Source organism: Cupressus sempervirens, chromosome 11 (genome assembly GCF_028749045.1).
Source record: "Cupressus sempervirens isolate cs-2001-9-10 chromosome 11, ASM2874904v1, whole genome shotgun sequence".
Taxonomy (NCBI): Eukaryota; Viridiplantae; Streptophyta; class Pinopsida; order Cupressales; family Cupressaceae; genus Cupressus; species Cupressus sempervirens.
Window position 1 is genome coordinate 584,478,300 of NC_143128.1, and position 14,283 is coordinate 584,492,582.

Here is a 14,283-nt window from a genome sequence, read left to right on the forward strand (position 1 = left end):
TTCTCTAGCCTAGGTAAACCTTCTGTACAAAAATTTATGCAATTATAATTTTATAAAATATCATATTATTATGTTACTTTTGTTAACATTTTGGATTTGTTTTGATTGTTTTACTGATGTTTTTGTCACAATTTTATGCTTAGGGAAAGGGAAAAGAACATATTACACAACAATAATTACTTGTTGATATGGCAGCCACAATATTATGCAATGATGACATCACATATAGCTATGACCCTATAACCATGTCTAAAAAGACCCTCAAGACCATCAATCTACAAATTCTTGGGCTTGTAATGGATCCAAATCCAACAGAAGAGAAAGAGGCCACAAGAAATGAATTGTGTCGTAGAGCACACTATCTGGAAGTAAGCAAGAATGAGTCTTTTTCTAGGATAGTAGTTCAATAAAACTTTACATTTTATACTAATTTATGGATCATGAACCACAATATGTATGTTTTGTTATAGGAATTTTTGAGACCACATCGAGTTGTTCAACCTAGCAAGGGTACTAGTATAGCTCATACATGTATGTTATTTCAATTTTCAATCATCAGAAGGGACATTATTTTCTTCATGATTATTATTGACAGTTTTATATTACTATTGTCATGTTTTTGCAATCTATATTTTAAAAAGACAATACATTGTGTATATATATGATTTTTTTAGATGATGATGATGTGCATATGCCTACTTCTGCAACACCAGCCAACACTCTAAGGTTGTCGACTGCACGATTGGCAACAAGGAGCTTGCAGACATCCACACCTGTTGCAACTAGAGTTGGTAAATCCTAGTTTTTCTATATTTTGTTATGTGTTAAATATGATTTGATTTGTACTTTATTTTTCATTTGAGTATAATATGACATTGATTAACTTTGTGCAGGGACAGGTACACCTTCTCATGATGATAGAACTTATACTAGTACTGATGATAATTTACAAGCCTTTCTTGGAGCAGCCCATATTACTTCTACTGGATCGTTAGAGGCATTATTGTTGATGGCTGAGAAATATATGATTCCCTTAAAATTACCTAAGCTTTTGGGTACTTTAAAATTGTAATTATTTAGAGTGTAACTATAGTTTACTAATTCATAACTCATTTTCAACTAATGATCCCGTAATGATTTTGCAGGAAATGATTTTTTTTATGAAACTTTTTATGATTTAACAATGAAGATATTTGGGCCCACATTACCTAAAAAGTATGTAGCTTGATATAATTGGTTACTATGTTTTTCTGTTCATCCATTTGTTGTAATATATTCAAGGTACATAGCTTGAACTAATTTTTTATCTAACAATTTTTATTTTTATGATATTGCTATCAGGAATTAACTATGTAGTTTTTGATTCAAACTCATTGACCCATGTATCATGAGTTTGACTCAAAAACTACACAGTAAAATCCTGATAGCAATATCATAATTTGACTTGCTGTGGAAATTATCTCCTACTTATCAATTTTTTTTTGTTAAAAGGTGGAATTAGCAAGGCCCTGAATTAAAAGATCAACTCATAAAAACTATGGAGAAGCTCTTTGGTCAAAATATTTTGAGCAAAGTCCAAATTCTAAAAAAAGCTTGCAAAAATCTAAAGATTGTGACAGACCAATACATAAGGGCTCTAAAGCTCAACCTAAAGTACAAGCGTCCTCATATGGTTCCACAGCTGGAGTGGAATTAAATTATTAAAGATGCAAAAGAGATGAGACTCGGAGATAAAGGATTAAACCACCACCCAACAAAAATAGGTATGTGGTAGTATTAATATAATTATGCACAAATTAGTGATCTCTAATTATTTTGGTGCACCGGTTCACACATAGGTAAATAGGCCTAATGAATAATAACAAAAATTGAGAACTTCGTGACAAATAATTATTTATTGTTAATTTTGAACAATGATAACAATGTGTGCATGACATTTCACTGTAGCATACTACTCCTGACACAAATCTTACTCATAATGATGAAGTCACGGATCCTACACATGATGAAGACCTTGATGTGCATCACAATGATACAAGTATATATTCAATTTCTATTAAAAATTAGTTATGTAATTATTGATAAAATTTAACATCTTAAATTACAATTGGTGTAACCTTTATGTGATAATTTTTTAGTATGCAGAGTATGATGTTAGTGTTGAGCATGTTAAGGTTGGGGCTAAACAAAATGTGAGAGTAGATGATGTGGCACTATCAGGTAAAGAAAAATCCTTGTTATATTCTTTAGATTAATGAAATATTAATAACATTAAAAAATATGTTTAGAATTAAACCCATTTATTTCTTATTGCAGGGGCGCATCGGCCTTGTCCTCGAAAAAAGAAGAGGAAGCCTCATGTTGTAAGATCAAAACCCCAAGAGCCATAGGAGAATGTTGAAGATAGTCACGATCTACCTATTAGCCTTTATCTTCAACAAAATAAAAAAGAAAAGAAGAAATGATTGTTAAAAACCTTGTTTGATGATGAACGTGTTGATGTATTTTTATGAATGTTTCTTATTAATGAATTTTATGTCATGTTATTGAATATTATTGTGTGATTACAATGATTGAAGTGTTCACGAATTATTGATGAATTAATGATTTATGTCATGTTAATGAGTTTTATGTGAATATAATTATTGATGTGTTCACAAATTATTGATGAATGTTTATACGTAATAATTAATTGTATGTTGTGTTAACGAATGTTATGTGATCATAATGATTCAATGATATATTTCTAGAATGAATGAATGAAATATTTACTTAGTTGTTAATGGGGAATTTAGAGTTATTATAGGGGGGAGAGGCCAAATGAGCTTCCACCTCAATGTGATTGGCCTTGTTAAGTAGAGAATATAAAAGGATTCTTGAAACCAAGTGAAGCTCAAACTAAACCTATCAAAACTTAAAAACAATATATGGTCCCATTAATTCTTCCCAAATGTCTTACCAACTTGACACTCGAATAAGCCTTCACTAAATCTCACCATAAAACCTTCTAAATATGATTAGATGGATCAAACTCATTTGTTGATTACAAAGGCTTTATGAACAAACTCCCAAGGGAAGCTTTGCCATTTCCATCACAATCGAATTTGAAAGGATCCAAACCCTCACAATGCACACTTCAAACCAAATAAATAACCATACAAATCTTGAACCAACTCATTTTCAAGTTGTTCATCCTTTTGCTGCTTCAACCCCATCTTCCTCTCCATGGCATCAAGCCTCATTATCTATCTCTTTCTCGGTAGTATAGCTCTACCTCATATCCTCACACATTTTTCCCCTCTTGTTGTCTTGCTCTCTTTTCTTCTTTCCATTACTCAATGATCCCTTCAATGCGTTGTTATATTAGTCAAAACATATAAATATGATTTATATGTTGATGATAAGTGTAATGTTGATGGTAACATGTTGATCTTAGTTTTCTTAAAGTTGTTGTTATAAATGCTAATTGATCATGATTTCATTTTATTTGGTTGCAGGGTACTAAGCAACAGAACTGAAAAAATTAAGCTGGAGTGCCCGAATTTGACAATGATACTTGATGTTTGTTACTACACTAACAATCCCTTTTATTAATTTATGATCTAGTTAAAACATTAGTGGTTTTAATTTCCTCATTAAAAGCATTTTAATTATAACATATTTTTGTATCATATCATTATTGCAGTCTTTCACATGCATTATTGTCATTATTGTAGATGGGGATGCTCGAACTTTGAAGTCTTCAACACAGTACTTACTTTTAGTGGGTGAAAATAGTAGGTTCCAGGTGAACGCCTTACAATGGCCTCAACATAAGTACTATGAATTACTTATTAAGTTATTGATAACTTAGAAGTTTGAATTTGAAATGTTTGTTACATGAAAAAATAGATTTTAAAAATGTATTTGTGAATAGTGAACTAACATAGTTGCATATATGCCCTTTATGCCTTTTGGACTATTATTTTATACAAACAAAATTCTTGTTTTGTTGACTACTAATACAAAAACCATAATTATGCACATATTAGCCTCTCCTCTAATCTTGACGCCCCTTACTCACTCTTTCTCTTCCTTTATATCTTTCTATAGATCACTTCGTCTTTATCTATTTATTTTTCTTATAGTCTATATACTTATCTCCCTTCCTCTTTGTTTTTCCGGACTCTTTTTCTTTCTCTGTGTATTTCTCTGTAATTCTATTTATATCTTTCTTTGTCTATCCCCCTCTCTCTTTACATTCATATGTCTTCCTTCCTCTTTCACTCTTTCTTTTATTTCATTTTTCAATATTTCTTTGTTTATATCTGATCCACAACTTTCTATCTTTATCTTTGCCGCTTTCACTATGTCCCAATTCATGGATAAATGACACTTCTCAATTTGATATATATGGTTTAGTGTGGAGATTGAGCTTAGCTAGGGTAGTTAAGGATGATTGCAGCGCATGATGATCAATACCCAACATTATCTAGAATGAATCATGATTAAAAATTGTCTATATGCTGAAGGTTATTGACTATGTGGAATTAGTTAGCAGTTGTTTTTATATACTTAATAAGGAAGGTGTTTTCTATCTTCTTCCTTCGTCTTGACATTGTCAAATTTTTTAGAGTGTTCGAGATTAGTAAGCTATATCTTTGGAAGGAACTTCTAAAAAATCTTATGGTTTATCATGGTTGACATGGAGCTACCAGTCAACTGGGGAAGGAAAGTGTTGTTTAATGCATGGTGGTTGCACTAAAAGTGTGGCTACCATTCAAATTCAGAGTAGATGCTCACACACATGCATTCAAAGCCTTACTCTACCATCTCAGCCTACCTAACATTCCATTGTTTTGCTATTACGAAATCTATAAGTTGTCTGAAAATCAAATCTTCAAAACATAATGGAACTAATTCTAGGATCCATGTACTTCATGAATACATTGGTTGTTGGTATTCCTCTAATCTGCAACAAATTTCTTGTAGTATATATCATGGTTTATTTTCATTCTTAAAAACATATGATTTTCTCACTATGATATGGAAGGGGCAAATTTGTAACGATTCGGATTACACGTGGTGAGCTTAACCAATGGACTGTGTATCACACTTGTCCACCAAGGAGGAGAAAGTATTTGATTGTCAATATACATATATCATGAGCAGTTGTCTTCTTTGTGTCACTTGAGAATGAGTCTATTGTGTCATGGGTTTACAATTTGCAAGGCTTGGGAAAAGGTGGGTATAATCAAGCATATTCAAACTTGTTCTTGCATTATCTTTTTGAAATTCCAAAATTTCTTTGATTGACATTATTTTATTGAAGCTTGTGTGTTATCATGGTATGATATTGTTGTCATGGAGATAAATTGATAAGAATTATAATGGGTGTTTTTCTTTCCATATGCATTGCTTCTTGTTTTTATTTAAGGTCTTATTTTAACCATAAGACCTTTGTCATGTTTTTGAGAACATAAGTACTCCTTGTTTGTAGGGGTGTGCATTTAAGATTTGCAAGTTTATGTGTGTTTGATTACAATAATCGAATTCCATGTTTATAAGTCTAAAGCAAACTATAGTTACTTCCCATGCCCAACAAAGATCCCATATTTTTCCAAAATACTTGGAAATAGCCTCTGTAGCTCCGACATTTAAAATTAGAATGCTATTAGATTCTGCAATGTTCTTAGAAATGGTCCAAACACCTATTTAAATTAATTATATAAATTATATCAGCAAATTGGATTTTCAAATGAACTCCTCAGTTTCATATTTCTCTGTCTATATCCCACAGATAATAGAGTAACTTAAATTGTTGCTCATGAGGAAATGCATCCCTATTATTAACTCTATTCCTCCTTAAATGAAGTGTTTTCTTGTAGATATTGGAATTTCACTTTAGATCATGAAAACCCCTCAGAGTCATGTCAACATTTTCTTTTTGCACTCAAGACTAGTGTCAACCTTTGAATGCTTCTCATGCCAACAGGAAGATGTGTTCCCAGCCTTGAAGGGCTTTTATGACAATCTTTCCATCATATATGAGTTTACTTTTATTCATCAATTGCATTAACCAATCCTGGATAACATTCATGCCAACATAATGTCGATTCTTGGCATTAAACACTAGCCCCACCCATGCAATCATTCGAGAATGCCTTCTAACACCAATGCAAAGGGATTTGACCCAGATATAAGTCATACACAGTTATAAAGTCATTCTTGTAAAAGGACTTGATCCAAATGTTTGACCCATCTAACAAGTCTACAACCTTGCTGACGTAGTAAGGGTTCATGACTGTTATTAGCCTAATATAAAATAAGACTTTCATTTTTAAAAAAATAAACTCTAGTTGTCATTGATATTTCGATGGGGCTTACCGTCAATAGTATGAAAAACCCATCGAAACAACTTTGGTTGTCATTGATATTTCAACGCAGCTTACTGTCGATGGTATGACAAACCCATTGAATCAACTCTGGTTGTCATTGATCCATTCTTTGACACGAATTTTCGTTGACAGTATGACAAACATGTCGAAACAACTCTGGCTATTATTGACATTTTGACAGGGCTTGCCATCAACAGTATCACATACTTGTCTAAACAACTCTTGATGCAATTGATATTTTGGTGTTTCGTACTAGTTGTCTAACATCGCCCTGTGACATAGATGGGGATGATTTTCGACGGAATGCTATGTCAATAAATTGGCAGTCGTGGAGTTCATTGAAATTTTGACAGAATTATAGTGACGTTTTTCGACCTTAAAGCGTCGAACATTCGACCACCCCGCATCAAAAAATGGATCTAAATTTACTAGTGAACCCTTTAAAACACCTCAGGACCCCTTACCACACATTAATATATTTAATAGATGAAGTTATAATCCCTAGTGTGATGTATAAGGATATATTATCATAACATCCAAAGATCTCATTGCAAGCTTATGTGAGATTTTGAAGGTTGGAGGCATCGTGGGATTTGACACAAGTTTGTCTACATATCTAAGTTCTTTCCTAAATGAAGAGGAATGAAAATCATTGTGAATATAAAGTTATTACAAATTCAATGGTTGTATCTCCTCCACTGACTAGGTCAAAATAGAAATTTGTCCTTGCAAGTAAGGTAGTTTTTATACAACAATTCGTAAGACCAACTCGAAATAGAAATGTGTCTTTACAAGTAAGGAAATTTTATAGTGCAATTAGCAAGACCAACTCAAAATAGAAATATGTATCCTTGAAAGTAAGATATTTTTTGTAATGCAGTTTGCAAGACCAACTTGACATAGAAATATGACATCCTTGCAAGTAATTTAATTTTTATACTACAATTAGCAAGACCAACTCAGAATAGAAATGTGACCTTGTAAGGTAATTTTTATACTACAATTAACAAGACTAGCTTGAAATAGAAAATGTGTCCTTACAAGTAAGATAATTGTTATACTACAATTAGCAAGACTAGCTCAAACACTCCTATACATATATTTGTTTTAGTTTTTTCCTAATTGAAGAGAAATGGAAATCCTAGTGAATATTAAGTTATTGCAAATCCAATGGGTGCATCTCCTCCAGTGACTAGCTTGAAATAGAAATGTGCATCCTTGCAAAGATAATATTTATACTTCAACCAAAAAGACTAGCTTGAAAACTACTCTCTCACTCTCTATATGTGGTTTTAGTAGACACGAATGAAACAATAAGCTCTGCTTGTCCCTAGATAAGTCATTGTCTTCTCGAACGGTAAAGTAGCATTCCAAAGCCACAAACCCAAATGTAGACAAAACACTACTTTAAGCTTATGTCTAACTATGGTATTAGCCCTAGTAAACTTGTGAAGACACATCAATTGTTTATAATATTGATAATGTGAAGACTAAATTCATTCTTGAAGTAACTGCATTAACTGATATACAAGCACAAATTGTACGTACAACCACACAACCCAAGTGGTGAGGTGGGAACCAAATAGAAAAAGGAGAAGTGGGGTGGAGACAAAGGGTAGCCATAAACACAAGCAATTCAACAAGAAGGGCAAAGGGGAAAACAAGGGGGAAAGGAGAAGTGGGGAACCAAAATGAAGTGGCTAGGAGAAAGGGTCAAGCTAGGAGAGGTGGAGATTTCTATGGATTGATATTAACGGACGCTAAGAATTACTTAAGCTTCACACATCATCATGATTGAGATTAGTAGGATTATTATTGATCTCAATCACTCCTTGAACTTCCTCTTGAACAATATTTCCTCCTTAAACACAATGTGAGTTACCTCTATGCAATGCTTAGTAGAAGAGGAATGCTCTACTAAATCTCATTTATGAACACTTGATATCTGTAAATGCCTCTTTAATTCTATTATTAAAAGAGTGGCCAATTTCACCTATATAGGGGGTGCCATAAGAACCTTATAGACCCGAGACACTAAAAAGATGTCCCTCAAATGTTTAAGAAGGGCACTACAATTCTTTTAAGTGGACAAAGTCTTGATGGAAACCCAAACAACTTTTTTGACCAAAATTTAGAGATCTTATGGGAGATACCCTCTACATAGGGAAGGGGAAAATTATAATTCTCATGAACAGAGGGAAGAGTGAGGGGAGAAAGAAAGAAGAAGGATATGTCTTGGTGGAAATCTCTACAGACCTTATCTTAATAGCCATTTCACTTACAAACTTATTAAAAATTGGTGAGTTCAATGTCTAGGTTATCTTTGTCACAAATCTAATAGGCTCTCAAAGAAAGGGTTATGATTGTACCCACTTTTTGGCTAATGTGGTGGTGAGAGGAAGCACAAAGATAATGATGGTGTAAGTGATCTTTTGAAAGACTTGTGGCCCAAAGGAGTTAATCAACTTTTTTGATGATCGAGATATCAAGGAACAAAAGAAGGTTGTTGGATTCAATCTCCAAGGTGAAGGACATGCAAGGAACTAAATTTTTGGGGTGAGCATAAAATTCTTCCAATCTATCAAGACCAAGAGGCCAATAAACATTAGTGTCATCAACATATCACTTCAATTACTTAAGTCTAAGGGGGAAAGAATGCAATGTGACTTCCTCAAAATGTTCCATATACAATTTTGTAATCACATGTGACAGTAGGGAAACCATGGCCACACCATCAACTTGATTATAAGTGACACCTTAGAAGGAGAAGAAAGTGGATTATAAGCACAACTTCACTAAGGAGACAATCTCCCCATTACAGCTAAAAGCTAATCAAGACATCATTATTGCAACATCCGTTGTCCTTAATTAGATGTGCAAAATGGATGGAATCCTTATCATAGGGGTAATAATTTCCCCTAATAGGTTATAACATCTTGGAAAGGAAGGAGACAAGCTGGTTAGTAGGGGAACCAATAGAATGTTGGCTTTGTAAGTAGGGGAACCCTAGTGATTAAAAGGTGCCTCTTGGTAGCATCCTCAAAAGAGGAGCCATAAGTGGTTGGTTTGACCTTCTTCACGATTTTGGGACATGAGTTGTTAGAGACAATCTTGAAGTTTCTAGTATCTAAGAGAAAGTCAAGCATTTTAGCAATGTAATCTAATTTGTTCAAAATTACTGTGGTGTTGCCTTTATCTGCCTTGGAGATAATCAAATCATGATTACTCATAAGATTTTCTAAGACATGAACCTTGCAATAGCTTTTTCTCTTTTGTTTTGCTCCCCTCTCTCTTTTTACTTCTGTCGGTGCTCTTGTGCCTTGTTTGTCTTTTTCCCCTTGTCCATCTTCTCATCTTTCTTCCTCCCCCAAGTCCCACCCCCCTTCCTTTCAGATCTCTTTTCTATGTTCTTGATCTTTTCTTTAGCCCTTGATGGGCTTAGTCTTCGGTTCCTTTCATCTCTTGTGAACTTGAAAGTCTTGTCATCCTTCCTATTTGCAAGACACGCCAGTCCCATTGTTTGTTGTTAGTTAAAAGAAATCACAGATCTATTTCATCTTGGTTTGCCTCCCTAAATCCATTGTTGATATTTGAATTATTTAAAAATCCTAGATCGGCCCTTTACATTGAAACACATTACAACACCTTCATTTTATTATTGATGCCGCAATCTGTTTGTAGATGGTGGAGAGATTCACATTAGGTCACTAGGTTCTTTGTTATTAAGATGCAGGAAACAACATTGATCGCTACTGACAAAACTGTTAAGAGTGTTGATTCTGATATTCACTTCTAGAATTTCAACAATTCTACTTTTAGTTACAGATGTTAACAAGAAGCAAACACATTTAAAAGACATTACACTTAAAGGAAAACTGATCGCAGTACCTTTGAATAACTTTGTGCTCTACTCTTCAAAAGGGACTCTTTATGGTGAATATGAACACCCTTACCCTAAATGAGAATATAAGGTGAAATTTGTAAAGATTAATTTGTTAAACGTATTCATACACAACAATTCAATAAACATGCCCATTCAAGAGTTGCTTAATTTTACTACATAGATTAATTATTAAGTCTCTTCATCCAAACAAACATTCTAAAAGTCATACTTTGTGCATAATTTGCTAAAAGTTCAATGTAAACCATTTATCCCAAGGCAAATAGAAAGCATAAGCAACACACAAGCTATTTAAACGGCATCATATGTAAGTCCCAACGAATCTAAATTTTGCATTTAAGGTAAGGCATACAAAGGAAAAAAAACAAGAAACATATTCTTCAATATCACATTACAATTCCAGCTCAGAGTGGCACAGGAAGGGCATGTTGCTTTGTTTTATTCTGTAATTATAAAAATCAGAAAAAGGAAGTCCACTCCTCAGAGAAAGAAAGGAATGAATTGAATAACATGCAATCGTCCTGTAAACACGGGCAAAGCCCAATTCGTGGTTCCCTGATGACTAATACAATCAGAAACAACCGTAGCAATAACATACATAATACATTTCATATTGCACTACGGCAGAAATAGAGAACACTTTTTTGGGCCCATCAGGGTTCTCTGTGTACGTCAAGGGTAATTGTCCAATGTTTACAAACTATGTGATGTGTGTGGAATTAATGGTACTAAGCAGAAACTAAAGCACTTGCAACAGTTTGTAAGTGTGGACCACTAAAATAAGGCCAACACCACTGCAAAACTAAACTGATTATCAGATTCATTTTACAAAAAACCACTTTTCTGGCTTGTGGTAAAAGCTATTAAACATACCAAGCGTTAAAAAAATATTCTATAACTCTACTAAGACCTGCTTTCCATATATGCTCCAAACCACAGGAGGGGTTGTGCATGTTTCTTGCAGTTCAACTGTTGATCAGAGCATTTTTTTTCTTGCACTTGTGCAAATCATTGCCGACATTCTCTATCATTTACTGAGCACAGAGCTTCAATTGCAACCAGAAGTATAGACAATATATTCTTATATAATCCTGCTGCAACCTCTTTGAATAAAACCATCAAACAATGCTGGGAGGATCTCCAATCCAATTACATACAGCTCTAGGCCAACGTGTACGAATACAATCTACAAGTGGAGCATGTTGTGCAGGCTCATCCTTTGATAATGATGGACCTTGAAGTTCACTAGAACCATCCTTCACACTTGGACCAATATCATGTGATGATGACACATCTGCCATAAATTCTTCTGGGGTCCATTTTGGAGGCACCGAAACACGTAATTTTGTCAGCCTGGGCCTTTGCTCTAATGCTTCTCCAGTGTTTTGCATGTTACTTATTACAGCTTTTGCAATCCCGTTGAAATGATACAAGTCGAACAGCTTCCTACCATTGAGACCACTGGAATCTTTCAGCCCTCCCAAACTCATGTCAAGCTGCATCAAAACTTGCCAAAATTCGTTCCAGACAACAAAGTCTGTACTGCAAAGGCTTTCTAATTTATCACGAGGCATGTCAATCTTCATGTCTTTGAGCAATTGTTGTAGGGCGTCTGAACTGATGAAACCTCCTCCACCACTCTGATCATGAGCATCAAAAGCCTTTCGAATTTGTGATTCACGATCCTCCAATTCATTTTCCTTCTGGACATTAGTATCAAGAGCAAACAATACTGTATAATGTGACTCACTGCCCACTACCCAAATTGGCCACCTGGGATGTTTAAGATTTTGGCCAACCTTGCAGAAATTGAGCGACTCCAACAACGAAAGAAATCCTACTTCCACATTGGTAGGTATCCCTTTCAGAAATAATCCATCACCCAAATCCATGCGGTCATCAAAAACATTGGAGGCTGCATGTCCACAAAGTAATAAATTTACAATCTCCTGCAAAATACCAACATGAATAACACATGAAAAAGCCTTGCAGTTAACTCTGGTATTACAAAAAGAGTTCTCGATTAAAAAAACAGTAATGAAAATAGTTTTTGTTCAGAGAACTTTTTAAATGTAGTTTTAGCTAAAAAATTATTTCAAGTGAATGCATTTCAGTGTCAACATGAACATGTGACATTTGTCATGTTTACCTGTGATGCGTGTCCAAAAGGAGCAGTGACTAATGGGTGACCTGGATCATCCCTATCAGCTTGAACTGCATCCTGTAATAATCAGAAACATAAAACATATAATTCCTTCACTTTCTTTCAGACAATACTATCTAGCAGTTAATGTTCCCTTCAAGCAATAACCTGGAAAATGAATTTGCTACAAGTTTGTTTTGAGGATGCCATTGCTTGATTCTTCCCCAGAGCTGACAATCAGATGCATTCATATACATTCAAAAAGATAAAACATATAATTCCTTAGGCACCTTTAAGACAACACTGTTCATTAGTCCCAAGCTTGTTTTCAGGAGGCCATTGTTCAATTCTTCCCAAAGCTGACAATCATTGGAATCCATTCATATACATCACCAACTGATAAAGGATAGCTGAAAAACTCAAACTTATCTGTCCACTAAAATCATTCATAGAGTTCAATGGAAAATCAATACAGTTTCATTGGAGTGATATAGAAATAACAAACACTCCCGAATTCCCAACCATCATCCCTGACATTCATTAATATAGTGAATAGAGATCTTGAAGACAGATCGTACTGAAGTTTCATGAGAAAAACTACCTGAGATGCCAATACAGAAATTTGGCACGAGCAATATAATTTGATACAGTTTGGAAGAGAATATAGCATCTACAGGCACTGTATCAACCCAAGACTCCATATGTATGCAGAGCTATGCTTGTCAGAGGATTTTAATTTCATGGTATAGTATCACTCAGAGAAAACCCCAATTAATCCCAAGCAATCACAATCCAACACATTTTCTGTACCATTTCCTAGTTTTTCACAATGGTCCTAATATTCTTTTATAAGTACCTACTTCGGATCTTTTTTATGCTTAGAGGCTGGAAAATCTAGAGCATTTACAGAGTGAACTATTTTTTTAAGCAAACAGGGATTCTACTTTGAAATTTTGGAGAGAGTTCTGTATAGGTAAAACTTTAATTATTATGAGGGGCTATTTTTACATTTTTACCCTAATAAGGATTCAGCTTATAAACACAGTGCTTCCTCTAAAATGTTATGCCATATTCCACGGTAGAACAGCCTATTATTTTAGGGCAAGCCATTTATTTTTGCATAAGCCCAGATAATTGAATTTTGTTTACATATTTTCTTTGAAATTTTTACCCTAACAAGAATTCAGCATGCTTACAAACACAGTGCCTCCTATAAAATGTTATGCCATATTCCACAGTAGAACAGCCTATTATTTTAGGACAAGCCATTTATTTTTTGCATAAGCCCAGATAACTGAATTTTGTTTACATATTTGCAAGAAGTAGAACATGTCAATGTCATCCAAAAAGAACACTACTGTGGATTTAATATGGATTAAATATTGAGTGATGCAATTAGTATTCTGGTTTTGTATTGTGCAATCTGTTAAGTTTCACTAAGTTTATATCAGATTTAGTATGAATTTCCTTTCTCAAAAATCTTACAGGTTGAATGTTTATATATTGCAGATTTGATCTTCAATATATATCAATGTGATATGTGGCAGGAGTTACAAATGTATGCACAGTAACTTCAGAGATAATGAAATGCTTTAATCGCTGAACTGTATTGTTCTGCAGACCTTGCTTTATATTAATTGATTTTGATACAACCAAGAATAAATTCATTTGAATATTTAAATCATATGAAAAGGCATGCGGTGAATGGGCATGTCTCTAATTAGAGACATGACCATTCATCACCGTACCTTCTCATAGATAATTAGCACTTAACAAATGCTGATCGATTTGTATATGCACTGATTCACTACTGTGCATTACCAGCACATAATACTTGCATCATTGCCAATGTTTATTAGCCA

At 34.1% G+C, this 14,283-nt stretch overlaps 1 protein-coding gene across 2 annotated transcripts in view; it reads right to left on the bottom strand.

Annotated features, from left to right (window-relative positions):
• Window positions 1-10,688: 10,688 nt before the first annotated feature.
• The window catches only part of LOC149531003 (ubiquitin interaction motif-containing protein), a 101,701-nt gene continuing 98,106 nt past the window's right edge, over window positions 10,689-14,283 (bottom strand). The window contains exons 6-8 of one of the 2 annotated variants that reach the window (XM_089811195.1): window positions 12,712-12,780; window positions 12,428-12,499; window positions 10,689-12,227 (exon numbers count right to left, since the gene is read on the bottom strand). In XM_089811195.1, coding sequence (XP_089667321.1) covers window positions 11,397-12,227; window positions 12,428-12,499; window positions 12,712-12,780 — 972 coding nt within the window. In that variant the 3' untranslated portion in view covers window positions 10,689-11,396. The remainder of the gene's footprint in view (window positions 12,228-12,427; window positions 12,500-12,711; window positions 12,781-14,283) is intronic. The other variant, XM_089811196.1, reaches the window with a different exon arrangement.